This window comes from Vanacampus margaritifer, chromosome 9 (genome assembly GCF_051991255.1).
Source record: "Vanacampus margaritifer isolate UIUO_Vmar chromosome 9, RoL_Vmar_1.0, whole genome shotgun sequence".
NCBI lineage: Eukaryota > Metazoa > Chordata > Actinopteri > Syngnathiformes > Syngnathidae > Vanacampus > Vanacampus margaritifer.
The window spans coordinates 9844914-9861032 of NC_135440.1; the positions used below are offsets into that span (position 1 = coordinate 9844914).

The window sequence follows — 16119 nt, forward strand, 5'->3', positions numbered from 1 at the left end:
ACTTTATTTCAACCGAGGACGCTACATTTTGTAGCACATGGCTTATGAGGGGGCAGTCTGAAATATAGAACAAAATAAAGACCAACAAGAAACGATGGAAACAAACCAAGACTCATAGCATTCAGAAATTCAAATGTGTCAGGTCATTAAAAACGTTTTTGTAATGGAAAATGTTGAAGTGCTGTATTAAAAAATATATAATTTTTGAATGTGAGATGGATGTTCTTGAGTGGCCCGGAACATTTGGATGTTGGAAAGGGTTTGAATCAGTTGACTCAGGTCTAAATTCTGAAAATGACAAGGAATAGTCATGATTTTTGATATGCATTTCAAATAATTAACAACTCTCCACAATTCTTCTACTGGTACTAGTGCAGTGGCTCTTAATCTTGTTGGAGGTACTGAACCAAACTTATAATATATTATATAAAATATTTCTAATTATTACAGTAACACCTTAGCTTTTCCCAATGTGTACTCCTGCAAACCTCTGGCCTAGTTTTCATACTGGATTCAGGTTTGCATTTCCCACCCTCTGTCTGCCGTTTGTGAATGTGAAGAAAGGAGTGTGCGGTTTCATTTTTCGGCCATACATGGCAGTCGTGATTCCAATTTCAATTGTTAACAAAGAGAGAACATGTTGAAGGTTGCGGCATGTAACTTTATTCAACAGAATGAAAATGTTCATTCAGTAACATTTCTGGGTCAAACTACAATTCAAACGGATGCAGCCACCGAGCCGAAGCCCATCTGAAACAAAATGAACTGAAAACAACTTTACAGTTTGCAGTATGCCTTGAAACCTTGCAAATAAACATTACAAGAAAATCAGATAACAGTGCATGTGCCTTTGACCGCTCTGTGTCCTCCGTTATTAGTATAGCGTGTATGCAATCTGGATAGTTTGAAAGAGAAAAGTGCACCAGAGTGTGTCTGGCAACAAATGAAAGATTAACAAGAGCCTGAGTGCTGTCTTTGGTATTGATCGTGTTTACCGTGCCTCAGTATTGGTTAGCAGATTAACGCTCCCCCCACATTCTGCAGTATCAAACGCGTCATGGCTGGGGGAGGTTCTTAAGACACATTGGATAGAGAGCGAGACACCGAGAACACAAACTGCTTTTAAAGGCACCATGAGTGAAAAAAAAGAAGAAGAAAAAAAAGATATCAAAACACTCTTAATGAGGCAGGATCAAACATTGCAAAATATTTAATTATGTCATTTTTACAATCAAAATAAAAGTGACCCCCAAAACTGAACGGAGCGCCATCCGCTCTCCTTCCCACCAACAACGATAAAACAATTTGCAGCCCGGCGACACGCAAGGCTCCAAGGTGGCTTTCAATAAACTTTGTTTTGGGTTGATGTGAAGATTTTAAATGTCAGTCTGCATACACGGATTCTTGTGCTGGGTTTGGTTGCTCTGTTGTAGCGGTTGGCGAACAATGTTGCTTTCTTTACATCTCGGAGATCCACGCTCCTCCGCCATGAATTGGATGGAGGAGAGCTCAGCGGCGTGAGCCGGGGAGGAGGCGGGGGAGCGGGGAACCCGGGTCGGGGTCTGCGAAGCGGGGCAGGTCTCCAGCCTGTCGTTCTCCACCTCGGGTAAGGGGCTGACCACGGCGGCGAAGCGCGCGTGGTAGTCGCCGTGGCTGCACGTCGTTTTCATGCTCTCGCCGTCCGAGCAGCTCGACTCGGAAACGTGGCTGGAGTGGGAGTCGGAAACGGAGGGCCGGCTGCCGCTCAGAGAAGGCGGGTCAAAGTCCAAAGAGTTGGTGCTGTGCTGCTCCAAAAGCTGAGCGTCCATGTCCTCCCTTGTATCGTTGATCTTTGTTCTTCTGCCGTCCTTCTTGTGCAGTTTGCCTTTGCTCTTTTTGCCTCCCGAGTTGGTGGAGGACGGGCACTTGGCGGCTGTTCCTCGGACCTCCGAGGTGGAGCAGTCATTAGGTGGGCACGTCCAGCCACAGCGGCCCGCGTGGCCGCCGCCACCGCCGTCGTCCACGCTGCTGCTGCCGCCGCTGTGGTTGCGCAACTTGGCAGGTTTGGATTCAATATCCACCTGGACTTCCATACTGTTGCCATCTCTAAGAGTGAGGACACAAGGTGTTGATCATTAACAAGATTTTGAAAGGCACCATATAAACCTACGCTACTTTTATTATCGTATTTCCTATAGTTTATTTTTAGGACCCAAGCACATCAGGCGGTTTGAATTACGATTTACAATTACTACAGTATTCAAAAAGGCCCGCAGCACACTAGCAAAAAAAAATTGCAGACCGCAACTCTTGCCTGCAATCAGAGCTGCTTGCTGCTGGTCATGCAGATGTGGTAGATGTTAAAGAAGGAGGTGGCAATGCAACAAAAGTACTTGCCAACCACGGAACGAAAGTAGAAGAAGAAATGGAAGAAGTGGTCGTGTCAGCTAATGAGTGACAAATGTCACATATCCCGAGTTTAAGCCTGCAGCATCTGCCACAATTTTTTAATTCAATTCAATTTCATTCATTTGTAAAAGAAAAAAAAGACAATATAAAGCAATTGAAATTCAAACTAAGTAAAGTAAAATAAATGAAATGGGACAGAAAGAAGTCAAACTTGTTTTGTCTGCCCTGATCGACAAAATGAAGAAAGGAAAAACAACACAAAATGAATGACAGCGAGCGGTCAAGATGCTTTCAGTGTAACTATTCTACAGAAATTATATATATATATATATATATATATATATATATATATATATATATATATATATATATATATATATATATATATATATATATAGAGAGAGAGAGAGAGAGAGAGACAGACAGACAGACAGAATTTTGGCAGTTTTGGTCCTCCATAAAATCCAGCCGTTCTTAACCATCTCAGGGGGCGGCCATTTTGGCACTTGCTGTCGACTGATGATGACATCACAGTTGCTCAGGGCTTAGGCAACAACCAATCACAGCTCACCTGTTTTCTGAAGCTGAGCTGTGCTTGGTTGTTACCTGAGACCTGGGCAACATTGACATTGTCATCTTCAGTCAACAGGAGGAGCCAAAATGGCCACCCCTGAGATGGTTAAGAACGGCTGGATTTTGCCTTCTTAACTCATATTACGCTAACGCAATATCAACCAAAATACCGTATTTAGACTAGTAGGGCTGCATAGAACATATTATTGACCAAAAAAATGGGGGTTGACTTCCCCTTTAAGGTAAACCATTTTAAACTAAAAAGAAAAACTTTTGCATAGTTAGAAGTGGGAATTTCAAATCCAACCAGAACTTGTTCACTGCTGTCAAAACGATTTAAGAACAGGGATTTTGGGTGCCAGTCCAAGCTCTAATTTTAATATATATTAGTCGCACCTGAGTGCAAGTCACAGGACCAGACAAACTATGAAAAAAGGGGTGTGTGTGTGTGTGTATGTGTATATAAGTTTGTGTTTTCCAAGAAAAACAGGAAGAAAAAATGGCGGGAACTACCCCAAAATAATAAATTATTAAAAGAATATTGTAAAATATATATCTTACTTTTGAACATTTATTACTTTTATAATAAATAAATAAATTTGTCAAAATACTAGGGGTGGGAACAATAATCATTTTTTTATGCATCATTTGTCATATTAAAAAGATTAAGTATTACATTTCAATTTTTAATTTAGTTTAAATAAAACACTTAAAGCCACTGTTGTCTACTGCATATTTCACTTTCAAGTATTAAAATACAGGCTAAATCAGATTGATAAATTTAAATATGTTTTTGTAAATGTATTATGTTATAGTGGAAGTTACAGACATTTGTTACAGCAAATGCTGCCATTGGAACTTTTTGAAACACTATTGTAAACCACTTTAATAAAAGTCAAAGTGTGAAATATAAATCCTTGCTCTTCCTGGAGTTTGGCAATCGTTTTAAAATGTTACCAGTGGTTTACATGGACTATAAAATACTCACAATTTCAGTTTAGCAACAGTAAATATCCCATTTCTGTAGACCTCCATGAAAGCAAACCAATCGTCTTTGTGTTGAGTCCAAATAAATTCAATCAATTTGCTTTTACTACTAAAATGTCAACATTTTTGTCTATTTTAACGATACAATCGGTTATAAATTTGAAAGGATGTTTGTGTTTTCTTTTAGTAGTAATAGTATGGAACTGAAATAAACTATGTGTGTTTACTTTCTACACTGTCAACATGAAAAAAGTGTCCTGTTTTTGAATAAAGGGATGGAAATTAAACCTTTAAAAATATATATCTGATTCATCAACATATTAAGCAATTATAAAAGTAATCGTTAATTGCAGGCCTAACAATTCATTTATCCCTCTTACCTGTCGAGCGGAATGTGAGCATTGAGAATGGATCCCGCCATGGCTTTGGTGCTCGCATTGTCACTGATTGTGCCAAGGCTGACCGTTGCAGATTCACCACTGAGACTGCAATGGTCCTTTTGCACATCAGCTTGCACCTCCAACCTGTTGGAGAGTTGTTTTGACGAGGCACTATCATCACCATCCAAATTTGACAGCATGCGTCGCCACTTGTGTACCTGCTTAGGTAGTGCATCATGGCACTGCCGGAGAGGCTGCCAGTGATGCTGGCGCCAGCGAGGGCCGTGGTGGACGCCGTCTCACTCAGGTTGTCCCTGATGGCTCCGAGTCTGTCCATTTGGCTGCCACTGGCACTCAAACTGCCCGTCAGACCCCCAACACTGCCTTCGCTGATACTGGGATTGTTTCTCGTGTCGGCCGCAGACGTTGAATCTACAAACCGTACAATCATTTTTGAAAACGTGTGAATCAGGTACAAAATTCCACAATGCTTGCAAATTACGAATGGGTAAATGTTAGTGTAAGGGGCAGCACGTTGGGAGCGGTGGGCAGGCGATGGGACTTACCAGTGGCTGCTGTCCCAGTGGCGGCATTCATGTCATTCTCATCATCAAATTCTATCCGAACACCTTTTCCGTTGCCTGCCGAGACACCGCAGCCCCCACTCCGGCACAAAGAGATGGGCACCACACCGTAAACATACGCAAGCATTATGGGAACGCCAATACCTGAAAAACACACATGCAGACTAGTGATGAGATTACATCGAAAAGACGGCCTTTTCAAAATGAGAAACAGGTGCGTAAACGGACCAACGGTGACTGCTGCAACCACTGGCGACACGATGACAGACAGTGTCACGCCACCTGCAATCACGAGATTCCTTTTGTGTTTGCCGACATCCTTGCCTTCATAGCGATTGTGAATCTGCGGGAAATTAAGAAGAACTTTGTCACTTTCTCAGAAAATGCACTAATGGCAATGCTGTATGCATAAATTCACAAAGCCAGGCCTGAATAAAAAGAGTAGAGATTATTTAAAGGGGGACACAACCTTAAACATTTCTTGACAATAATGTCTTATATGTGTGCTGGCTTCTGAAGAGCCATGTATTGTTTGTTTTGGTTTCTATAGTTACAGAGCTGCTTTAATTTGCAAAGTAAAGTTACGTATATTGTGAAAGGAAAACCGGATGTTGTTGGTTAAGCACTTCCTGTTTAGCGACATGTCAGGAAGCTACGCACGTCTCGAGTCAAGCACAGCCTGTACGTGATGTACTGTATATAAAAATGTTTTGTGTGAAATGTTGAGCACTATACATTAGAGGGGTTAATCGTTTGCATTTAAGAGATGCTAGAAACGATTATTTACTATCAGCATCAAGCTAACGGTTAGCTAGCGAACGTTAGCATGCTAACTCGGTGTGTTGTTTAGCATACAGCAAACAGATGGGGCACAACCCTTTATTGTATTTTATTTCACAACAGCATGTACGTGTTTTTGTGTTTGTTGTTTCAGTTTTACACCCTCTTGAGTCATCTCCATCGGATGGTGTTTCATTGGGGAGTTGTCTGTCGAGCTACAGTGGGGACGTAGCAAGGGCAGAATAATATGTGACCTAATTAGTCTAAACACGACCTTCTGATTAATATTACATTTGTGGAATATAAGTTATACAGCAAAATCCAGCAGTTTTTATCCATCTCAGGTGGCGGCCATTTTGCCACTTGCTGTCGACTGAAGATGACGTCACAGTTGCGCAGAGATGGACCAATCACAATCACACATGTTTTCTGAAGCTGAGCTGTGAGTGGTTGTCCACTGAGACCTGCGCAACTGTGATGTCATTTTCACTCGACAGCAAGTGGCAAAATGGCCGCCTTCTAATACTGATTAAAACTGCTGGATTTTGCTGCTTAACTAATAGAACACAAATGTAATATTAACCAAAATACCGTATTTAGACTAGTGGGGCTGCATAGAACATATTATTGTCAAGTTTTGTTTTTTGGGTTGACTTCCCCTTTAACTCATTCACTCCCAGCCATTTTCACTGAAGCAACCCCCTTTGCTCCCAGCTGTTTTACTGGATTTTTACAGATTTTGCAAGGCCCACAGAATATTGTGTTCTATTGCTATAAAAACATGGAACCTACCAAAAGAAAAATGTGTCTCTTCTTTCATCAGGAAAAAAAAGTATATTTCTAACTGTTTCCGTTTTGCAGCAATTAGCATTAAAATATAGCTAAGTTTCATCATTATTCACAAACCTGTTTAAAACACTGGGGAAAAAGCTTTTTTTGCACCATGGCCCTGGTTGATCTCTTATACCGGTATTCTGCTGCCACCTGCAGGCCATGTTTAGAATAACTACCATTGCTTTAAGTGTCCTCTTCAGGTCAGCGGCTGCATCAAAGCCTTCTGTATGCTCTAGCATTAAAAAAAAAAAAAACATTTAAAAAAACCTATGAATTGGTTTTAGGGACCATGGCAATATGTGAAATAGAATGTTTTTATAGGGTTTTTGGCGGCAAATGAGTTAAGTACACTTAGTCATGCGATTATTCTTGAACATAGTCCATTCTCACAAACCATAAAAGCTCCGTAATAGGTGGGTGAGAGGAGGTGGAGAATCCTGAGAAGCCTGCCTACCATGACTGGACCGAAGTCTATAAAAATGACATAATACAGAGGGCTAACCTCTGGTAACGCTTCCATCTTTTGCTCAGCACAATTGCAAATCTATAGCATGTTATATACACTTACAGTTGTTTTAATAAGCTGCCATTGTGTAGCCTTGGTATAATTATGTTGGTGAGATAAAAAAATGGGCAAAAGATCTAAAAAGCTGTTTATTCATGACAAATACACGAGTGAATGATAAACCCAGATATGCCATAGGAAGTTTATCCATTAAGTCAATGGTGGGGGGCACCAAACAAACTCTGGTGGTCATGTGAGAACCACACCAAATGTTTAACAGTGACACTTCAACATATTCCAAATTCATGTGAATGTTTGCAATCTCACCTTTCTTCCCACGTATACAGGGATGCCAATGACCATGGCAGGGATTGCTATGCCAGCGATCAGTGCAATGCCAACAGGAGCACCAACCAGTGTTCCCAATTGCCAAAGAATCTTCTTCTTTCTGCTCCATGGCTTCTTCCCCCAAAAGGTACAACCTGACGGACTGAGAAAATGATCGATGGGGAGAGAGAAGAAAAAGAAAGAAAATTTTTTACTCTTTCCTAACACAAAGCCCCACACATTAAAATAACAAAATAAGCGACACAGGCATGTTGATTAATAAAACTCTTCTGCAATCGTTAGCATATCATTACTAACCTCAAGTAATGCAGATCTGAGATCTCTTTCATACAAAGCCAGCAGAACTCACAGCCGCAGACAGCACAGGTCATGTGGTTACAGCTGCCATCATTCATTTTGATGATATAAGCAGCACAGCGTGGGCATGGCTTGATGTCGTCGGCTGTGGGCAGGACGGAACAAATGTGAAATAAAACAGCCAGCATTTTGGTCTAATAATAGAACGTCATACTAGCAATCAAACATAAATGAATAATTTATGTCCTCTATACTTTGGAAATAGACGAGTCATTTCTGGGAAAATATGTCTTAAGTTGTGTTTGTGTATGTTGAGGCAACCAACCTGTGGCTCCGCTCTCTTGGCTGGAGGTGAGGGATGACGAGCGAACTGTCCTCAGGCGAAGGCTTTGGGCTCTCTGCTGTCGTGCTGCGTCACAGGTTTGGTTGGGGTGCCACAACTGCTTACAAAGGTAACAGAACTCTGTAGCACAACTCTCCCTCCCACAGGTGATTTTGGGGCAGCTCGCACAACCAAAGGCAATAACTGCATATCTGGCAGATGACAAATAGATCACAAACAGGAACATGACTTAAAAAAAAAATTCACTCTCTGGATGCTCGCTCTCCTCTCCTGATCATTTTTTTGTACGTGTTCCTACTCCCTTTTCAACATGTGAATTATGCCTAATGATGACCATTCATAAGGTTTCTCTTCTTTTAATTTTTTTTTTTTTAAACCGATACCAGTGCGAGTACTCAGCTTTTCAGTAGTCAACCATACAGATACCACTATTACTTTAGATACATACCCCCCAAAAAATTTAAGACAGAAAATTCTAAAAAATAAAATAAAATAAAAAGACCTATTTATCCCAATCCAGCATTTTCCATAAAATGAAATTAATGGCAATTTTTGTATTTGTTCATAAAATACCTTTTAGGTGCAACACAATAAAATGAATTTTAATAAATACATTGATAAAATGAAACTAATAATTCAGTGGCAAGAAAAAGTCCCAATTACAATATCTGAGATTTACATACTGTTTCGTGATCTTTACAAGTTCTGATAATGCTGCTCTCATTTAAATCTAATTTTGCACACATACCTACACTTTTTTCTTTTTTTTAGGTGTTTAAGGTATAAGTTCTCTCTGTGTTTCAGTTTTCAGCCTTGGTTTTCTCATTTCAGTGCTCTCACTCTCACACACACTCTCTCTCTCAAACACTCTCACATTCTCTCACACACACACGTTCGTTTTACTATCTTTGTGGGGCGATCTCATTGACATAATGCATTTCCTAGCCCCTACCCCTAACCCCAACCATCAAAAATGATTGCCTACCCCCATTCCATACCCTAACCGCAACCATAACCCATGCACAATTCAAACCTAAACTCTAAAAAAAACACGTCTTGACCCTCAAAAAGAGGTCTGAACTTGTGGGGACCACTAAAATGCCCCCACAATTTCAAGTCGGTCCCTACAATGGTAGTTAAACCTAGTAAAACACGCGTGGGTGGACCCCACAATGTAGTAAAGACAAAAGCACACACACACACACACACACACACACACACACACACACACACACACACACACACACACACACACACACACACACACACACACACACACACACACACACACACACACACACACACACACGCACACACACACACACACACACACACACACACACACACACACACACTTGGGTTTACATGTCTAGTGGGGACATCTCATTGACATAATGCATTTCCTAGACCCTTCTCCTAACCATCAAAAATTATTGCCATTCCTTACCCTAACCTCAACCATAACCCAATTCAAACCTAAACTCTAAAACCAAGTTTTGACTCATGGGGACCACCAAAATGTCCCCACAATGATAGTTAAAAACCCAGAAAATGGTCCACATGATGTGATATAAACCCGCACACACACATACACACTCTCTTTTTTTTAAACATTCCATTAATCAATTTAAAACACACTCGACAAATTAAAAGCTTATTAAAATAGTTATTAGTTTCAGCTCAGTGAAAAAATCCAAAACAAAAAGCTTACCCACAATCGGGCGCCGGACACCAACGGCAGTCAGGGTCAGCCACCAACCACCTTCTGAGCATGAACTCTTCATATTTCTCCATCAGACTTCGGTCACCAAGAATCATGCAGATGTCATGTGGGTTGAAACGCTCCGAGCACTCGGGGCAACTGATGTTGACCCGCGACTCTGAGATTTCAATGCGCAGGTACTGCCGTAGGCAGTCAACGCAAGACCGGTGGTGACAAGTCATGATGTCGGGGAAGCTCTCCTTAGAGTGTTGCAGAAGGCACAGGGGGCATTCCAAAAGCTCCATCCCCACTTCACTCCCCAGCTTGGACGAAGAGGGGGTGGAGGGAGACACGCAAGGTCCCGAGGCAGATGAGGTGGAGGCAGCAACAAAAGCAGCAGCAGAGGGAGCCCCGGTCCCAGCCACAGTGAAGAAGGCAGAGGTCTTTTCGTAACACATCTCCGAGTGGATGTTCTCTATGCTGGCAATACCATCCACTCCTGTAAGCCCACCTGGCCCAGGGTTTTGCAGCTCGCGAGACTTCCGGCGTGCTGATTTGGTTTCCCGTCCTCGCCATCTAAAAAGAGAAGCCAGAGATAGGCGCCTTTTCTTGGGAGCCTTCTTCACAGAGGACAGCGAAATGGAGGAGGCGATGGATTGCAGATCCCTGTCAGAGCCCATTACCCCCCCACTACCACTACCAAACTGATGGTGCTTCGGCAGGCTCATCTCTCCAGGAGGACCAGAGGGGTGGGCCAGTGGGAAGCCAGGGCAGGGAAGCCTGTTCCTCACATGTGCAGGGAGATCAGGGAGGAGAGCGGGGCTGGGAGAGGGGCGAAGGTGATGGATGGGGGAGGGGGAAGGTGGTCCAGGGTGGGGGGAGAGGGCTCCAGAGGGCCCTTCTGTACTCAAGACATGGTGGCTTCTCCTGATCAACCTCGAGGTGAGATCTAATAGTTGGATGATTGCGGAGAAGTGGTCACTTGGTCAGGAACAGATTCAACAGAACCTAGAAAGAGAAAGGAATAAGTACAAGAAGGCAGAGACAAAATTGTTAATAAACACCCGCTTTCAACAAAGTAAGGATCGAGCCCTGCTGCAAATAGTTTAAAGGAAGAAGTCATTTAGGTCTCTCCTAAAAAATCTTTATATTCATTAACACTATGATTGGATGATCAATCCAGGATGTACACCACCTCACGCTTGAAGTCAATTAGGATATGTTTCAGCACACGCTATCCCAAATAAGGATAAACGGTACAGAAAAAATATATAAATGTTTGTTCTTTAAAAAAAATTAAAATAAAAAACTACGACGTATTCATCCATTGCCATGATTGGTCAAAACAAAAGTTTGGTAGGCATGCACAAGTTGCTGCATCGCCCAATCAACTCAAAGTATTGCACTGAATGATCACATTGGAGCAGTCTCAGATTGATATTGTGGAGAACTCCGTTGAGTGATTCACATGATCAATCTGGCTGTTGCCAGGTTGCCGATATAGCATTTGTCCATAAAATTGCATGAAATGAATGGACATTTTCTATTCAAATTTTTCATTTCTAGTTCCTGATTATAATATGGCCAGAGAAGGGCTGTCACGAGTACAGATACCTTGCAATAAGCCCGGGTAATGGCCCGATACCTGGTATTGGTACTCACCCACCGCTACATTTGATAAATTTATATAGTAGCAATACTGGATACATTTCTCATTTGATACAGGACTGTTTAATGTCACTTCAAAACAAAGTGAGAAAAGGTAAGCATATTGTGTGTGTTTTTTAATAGAATAACTAAAAATATCTATACTGTAGTAAATCGTTATGACATAAAATGGCTTATATTGTGATACAAGATTTTTTTTTTCTCTCTCTCCACATCGTCCAACTAACAACAACCACAACAAGGGAACTGAGAATGACCTTTCATAGGTAAGAATATTTTTGGGCTCATTATATATATTACAAGAAACCTCATGAAAATTAGTTTAAAAAAAAAAAGTGACTTATTTTCATTTTGCATGCATTGCCTTCGATGGGAATGTTGCCCCCCAAGGACAGCAATGTATGAACGTTACTAACGAGCCAAATTGATGACAGCTGACCTGTTGGCCAGAAATTGAATCAGCCACAACGTGATGACATTTTAGATGCTTGTGTATCACGTTTGTGCTGCCATGAAAGGAGAGTTTTGTTAAGTAGGCTTTGCATTGCATTCCACTTCAGTATTTTGGGTTCAATGCTGAAACTTTTTGGGCTCCATTGCCAATATCGGTGAGCTATAATATGATACAGTTAGAGCACGGCCAACCAGGATTACCAATACTGAACATGTTCATCATGGGAGGCAGACATCAACAACATCAGTTTCCGGCTACTGAGGTAGCTTTGAAATAAAGCTTCATAAAATAAACGATGACGGCGATTATTAAATTGTCAACAGTTTTGATCGTAAAAGTGTCACAACCATTCACATCTAAGGAAACATTTTTCTTCCCGGAACCTAATAAGTATATTTTTTAGAATATGGGAGAAATACCCACAATAGACCCATGCAAGCACAAGGACATCATACAAAGGAAGGAATGCCCCAACATCTAATTGTATGGTTGATGTGCTAAACACTCAGCCATTATGCTGCAGTTTAAATTACAATTAAAAATAAATTACAGAGAAACAGAACGGCTTCTAAACAAAAAGAGTCATCTACTGTGGACATAAAAAGTAAATGAATGCAATGTTTTTATGATATTAAAATGTATGCCAGGTAATTGTATTTTCCTTAGTTTTCATTTTCCCCTAAAAGATTTCAGTTTGAAATTCAGTTGGAAACGGTTTTGAAATTATGTATTTCACCTTATCTGTTCACATCGCAAAATCTGGCATTTGAATAAGGGTGTACAGACTTTTCATAGGCAGGGGGCTACACAGTGATGGCAGCTTTGAAGACTGACACATGTGAACCGTGAAAAATCGGTACGCAGCAGCTGAGCCAGTGTGGTTAGCCGGACTCTGGCTGCATTCCTGGCCTGCCTGTCCTCTGTGTAATGTTGCCTCCATGCACATTCTGTGGCTTCTTTGGGACTAGGGACAGTAGCAACATAAAAAGGGCTCATGAACAATAAAGTTTTGGATTGGTGGATATGTGACTGATTTAAATGTTGTCTTACAATTTAAATACAGCCCATGAAAGTACTATATTTGACTGAAAAAAGGTCATCACACCAGTGCTACCAGTGCAAAAGTTACTGTAGAGCCCGAGTAATTGATGTAATATTTGATCAGATAACAGAGTAAAAATATGATTTGTTACTGACAGGGCTAAAGCATAACCACAAAAGTAGTGTTAACAGGCAAGTTGTTGTTAACCGTACAGCCGTAAGGGGCTGAATTGTGTGATGACGAAAACTTTCCAAACCCAACAAAGCCATTTCAGTCTCCAGCTGAACAACGAGCAGCCAATGCCCACCCCTCTCGCACTCCGCCTCTTGTCTCGCTCCCTTTACTCAAGAGGGGAGGAAATGAAGTAAGCATCCTGGCATTTCTCCTCAACTAACAGAACTGGCGGACACCAGAATGGTGTTCCCCCACCTATTGGCAATTCGCCACTTGCAACTTACAGCAATACTTTCTCTTTTTGATCTGTGGGGGGAAATGACTGAATCTCAGTTGGGAATTTTATCTATCTATTCTTGCTATCAATTATGCCGTCTGGTATGTTAAGGAACAATGTGGTACTACACTGATGCTGCCCAACTCTAAATTTGGGCTTGCCTGTATATTGACATGGCTAACAACCAAGAAGTAAATACTGTCTTCTTCTCTTCCATTGTTGGAGCCTTACTTGTTTGGTCCTAATCTAATAATAAAACGATAAATGTTCCAGAAACTCATGAAAATGATCCTCCATGTCGCTAGGATGCAACCTTACCAGACCATTAGGAACTATTAGATTGGATTATTGCAACAAGGATGTGATTGTCTATGGTTATGGGCAGGGTGATAAAGAACTGATGGTCGTATTTTGGTCAGGCTACTTAAAATATTTTCTTTCAGAAAAGCCAACTGGCAAAATGGGTGGTTTAAATGCCATTGTTGGATAAAAAATAATAATAAAAACATTGCACTGTCTAATTGCTGTGATAACTTAGCTGCTCCAAATTATGTCTATTTTGTTGATGGTGACAACGGCAGCAAACTTATGTAAAAGTTTGGTGCAATTTTTTATGTAATACAGTAATTTATTGAGCACTTTGCAAGTACTTGCAAAAACATTTAGAAGGAAGAGACATGACATGAATGTGTCAAAAAGGTAAAGGCATTCAAATCCCTTATCACCTAAGATTCACTGTAGGTGACATCTATCATTTGTATCACGACAACCCCCTATTGTGTTGACCAGGCCAACACCACCTAACCTTGCAGCTGTGTTTACAGTAGGCCAAAAGAAGGGAGAGCATTGACAGGTCCTGATAAAGACACACATGGACATGCGTACACAACAGTGGACTGATCATCATGTTAGGCTGATGACCTTTCTTTGGAAGAACACATCGGTCTGTACGACATGAAGCAACATCCATCCATTTCCTCAGAGAGAAAGTGAAGCTGTCAGAGTGTTCAAGTTTTTATCCCTCTGCTGCTGTTTAACAGCAAAAAAAAAGAAAGAGGTAAGAATCACAAAAGAAACATGGTGCACAAGCATGATTGATAAGGTTATATTTTTCTTTCTATTCTCGCAAATTTATAAGAATAAAATCTCTGGGTTTAAAGTATAATCCTTGTGGTAAGCATGTACATGCACAGTACAGTACTGTACTCGTTTCCACATTAGGTATGGACAATAACAGGGTGTGCCGTGCGAGAGAAAACATACAGATCTTGCTTACTTTGACAGATTACACCAAGAACCTCAAAAAATTGAATGGTACGTACCTTGGAAACTGTCAATCCCAACAGTAGCCCACACAAAAAATGTACTTAATTATTTTACTTGTATAGGAACTTGAGGTTTAGGTGGGCATTCTGTTTACAATTTCCTTTAATCATAATGAGTAAATGGATATTGTTGTAGCAATTTTCTGGTTTGTGTAGGGGCAGCCATCCTTGTCGTTATCAATGGTCACAATAGGTTATTGTTACCTGATACACACCACGAAGAACAAATACATTCAGTGTCATTTCTCTATTACTACCAAGAATCTAAAGTTTCTCCAATGTCATTAGTCACTCTCCGCTGGCAACACTTTTAATGGGCGTAGTTGAAGAGAAAAACGCACTGTTGTTACAGAGCAAGTTTAACACGTTGCTAGAATTTGCTAATTAAATTAATGGCATAATTGTGGACGTAAAAGTAAGGAAACGGTGATGTGCACAACTGTTCACAGGGTTGGGATTCCCCTTAAAGGCTTATGGTGTGACAACTAGCCGCACAAATCTGAGTTTAGAGTGAATTTGAATTTGCTTTTACGTGTAAACAGTTGGAGATGAAGTACATATGCATCGGAAAATAAGGCACATAAATGTGGCAGTTCTATTCAATTGTACTGTCCGTGCTGTTCTTACTCCAGACATAAACCCGAGTTCGAACCAGCCAAGATTGCCAAACCACTAGCGTGCATCAAGCTAGCAAGGTTAGCTTGGAGAAGAGCGAACATACCATCTGCTGCAATTCACGAATCCTCCGGACGGTGACGGCGAAGGAAGGAAACTCTTTTCGTAAAAAATAAAAATAAAAAAATAAATGCCGTAATCGTGGTGCAAAGTACTTCCCACTGCCACTTGCACTGTTTTCCAGTGTTCCAGTTCAGACTCACATCACTGGTGGGGAGACGAAAAGCGAACAGGAGAGGCTCAAGCTGTTGTCCCTCAAACTCGCGAATTGAAATCACATCGCGAGAGTTTGAGAGTTGGTGTGAAAAGTCCACTCAGCAACCACCTCATGTGGAACAGTACATAAACACGATAACAAGTGCTCTTTCTAAAACGTACTAAGATAACGCGCTAAAGATAAGAATTTTGCACACGGAGGGATTAATTTGCAGTTTGAGACCTGCATTGCGTTTTTTTAAACCCCAAATAGGGAATTAATTAAAATAAGCCTTAAACATTCATTTACGCATCAGTTCTTAACATACCGAATTAAATACAATAATCTCTGGCATGACAAATACATACAAGCAGGGGCGTCACTAGGTTTCATGGTATGGGGGGGCTTAGCCCCAAGGACAGGGATGGGCAAACTCGGTCCTCGAGGGCCAGAGTCCTGCAGGTTTTGCATGTTTCCCTTTTCCAACACAGTTCATATATGATCAGCTCATCAGCAAGCTCTGCATAAGCCTGATTATGATCCTGTTGATTGGAATCAGCTTGTGTTGGAAGATGGAAACCTCCAAA

General features: G+C 41.1%; 1 protein-coding gene across 1 annotated transcript; it reads right to left on the bottom strand.

Moving 5' to 3' along the window:
- Positions 1-640: 640 nt before the first annotated feature.
- On the bottom strand, positions 641-15656 carry LOC144058165 (E3 ubiquitin-protein ligase RNF19A-like). Its single transcript, XM_077576461.1, has 10 exons — positions 15383-15656; positions 9731-10729; positions 8002-8210; positions 7677-7821; positions 7359-7521; positions 5141-5255; positions 4895-5056; positions 4547-4760; positions 4329-4472; positions 641-2085 (listed from the first exon to the last, which is right to left on the bottom strand). The coding sequence occupies exons 2-10, from the start codon at positions 10447-10449 to the stop codon at positions 1377-1379; spliced, it is 2580 nt and encodes an 859-aa protein (XP_077432587.1). The 5' UTR covers positions 10450-10729; positions 15383-15656; the 3' UTR covers positions 641-1376.
- Positions 15657-16119: the final 463 nt, after the last annotated feature.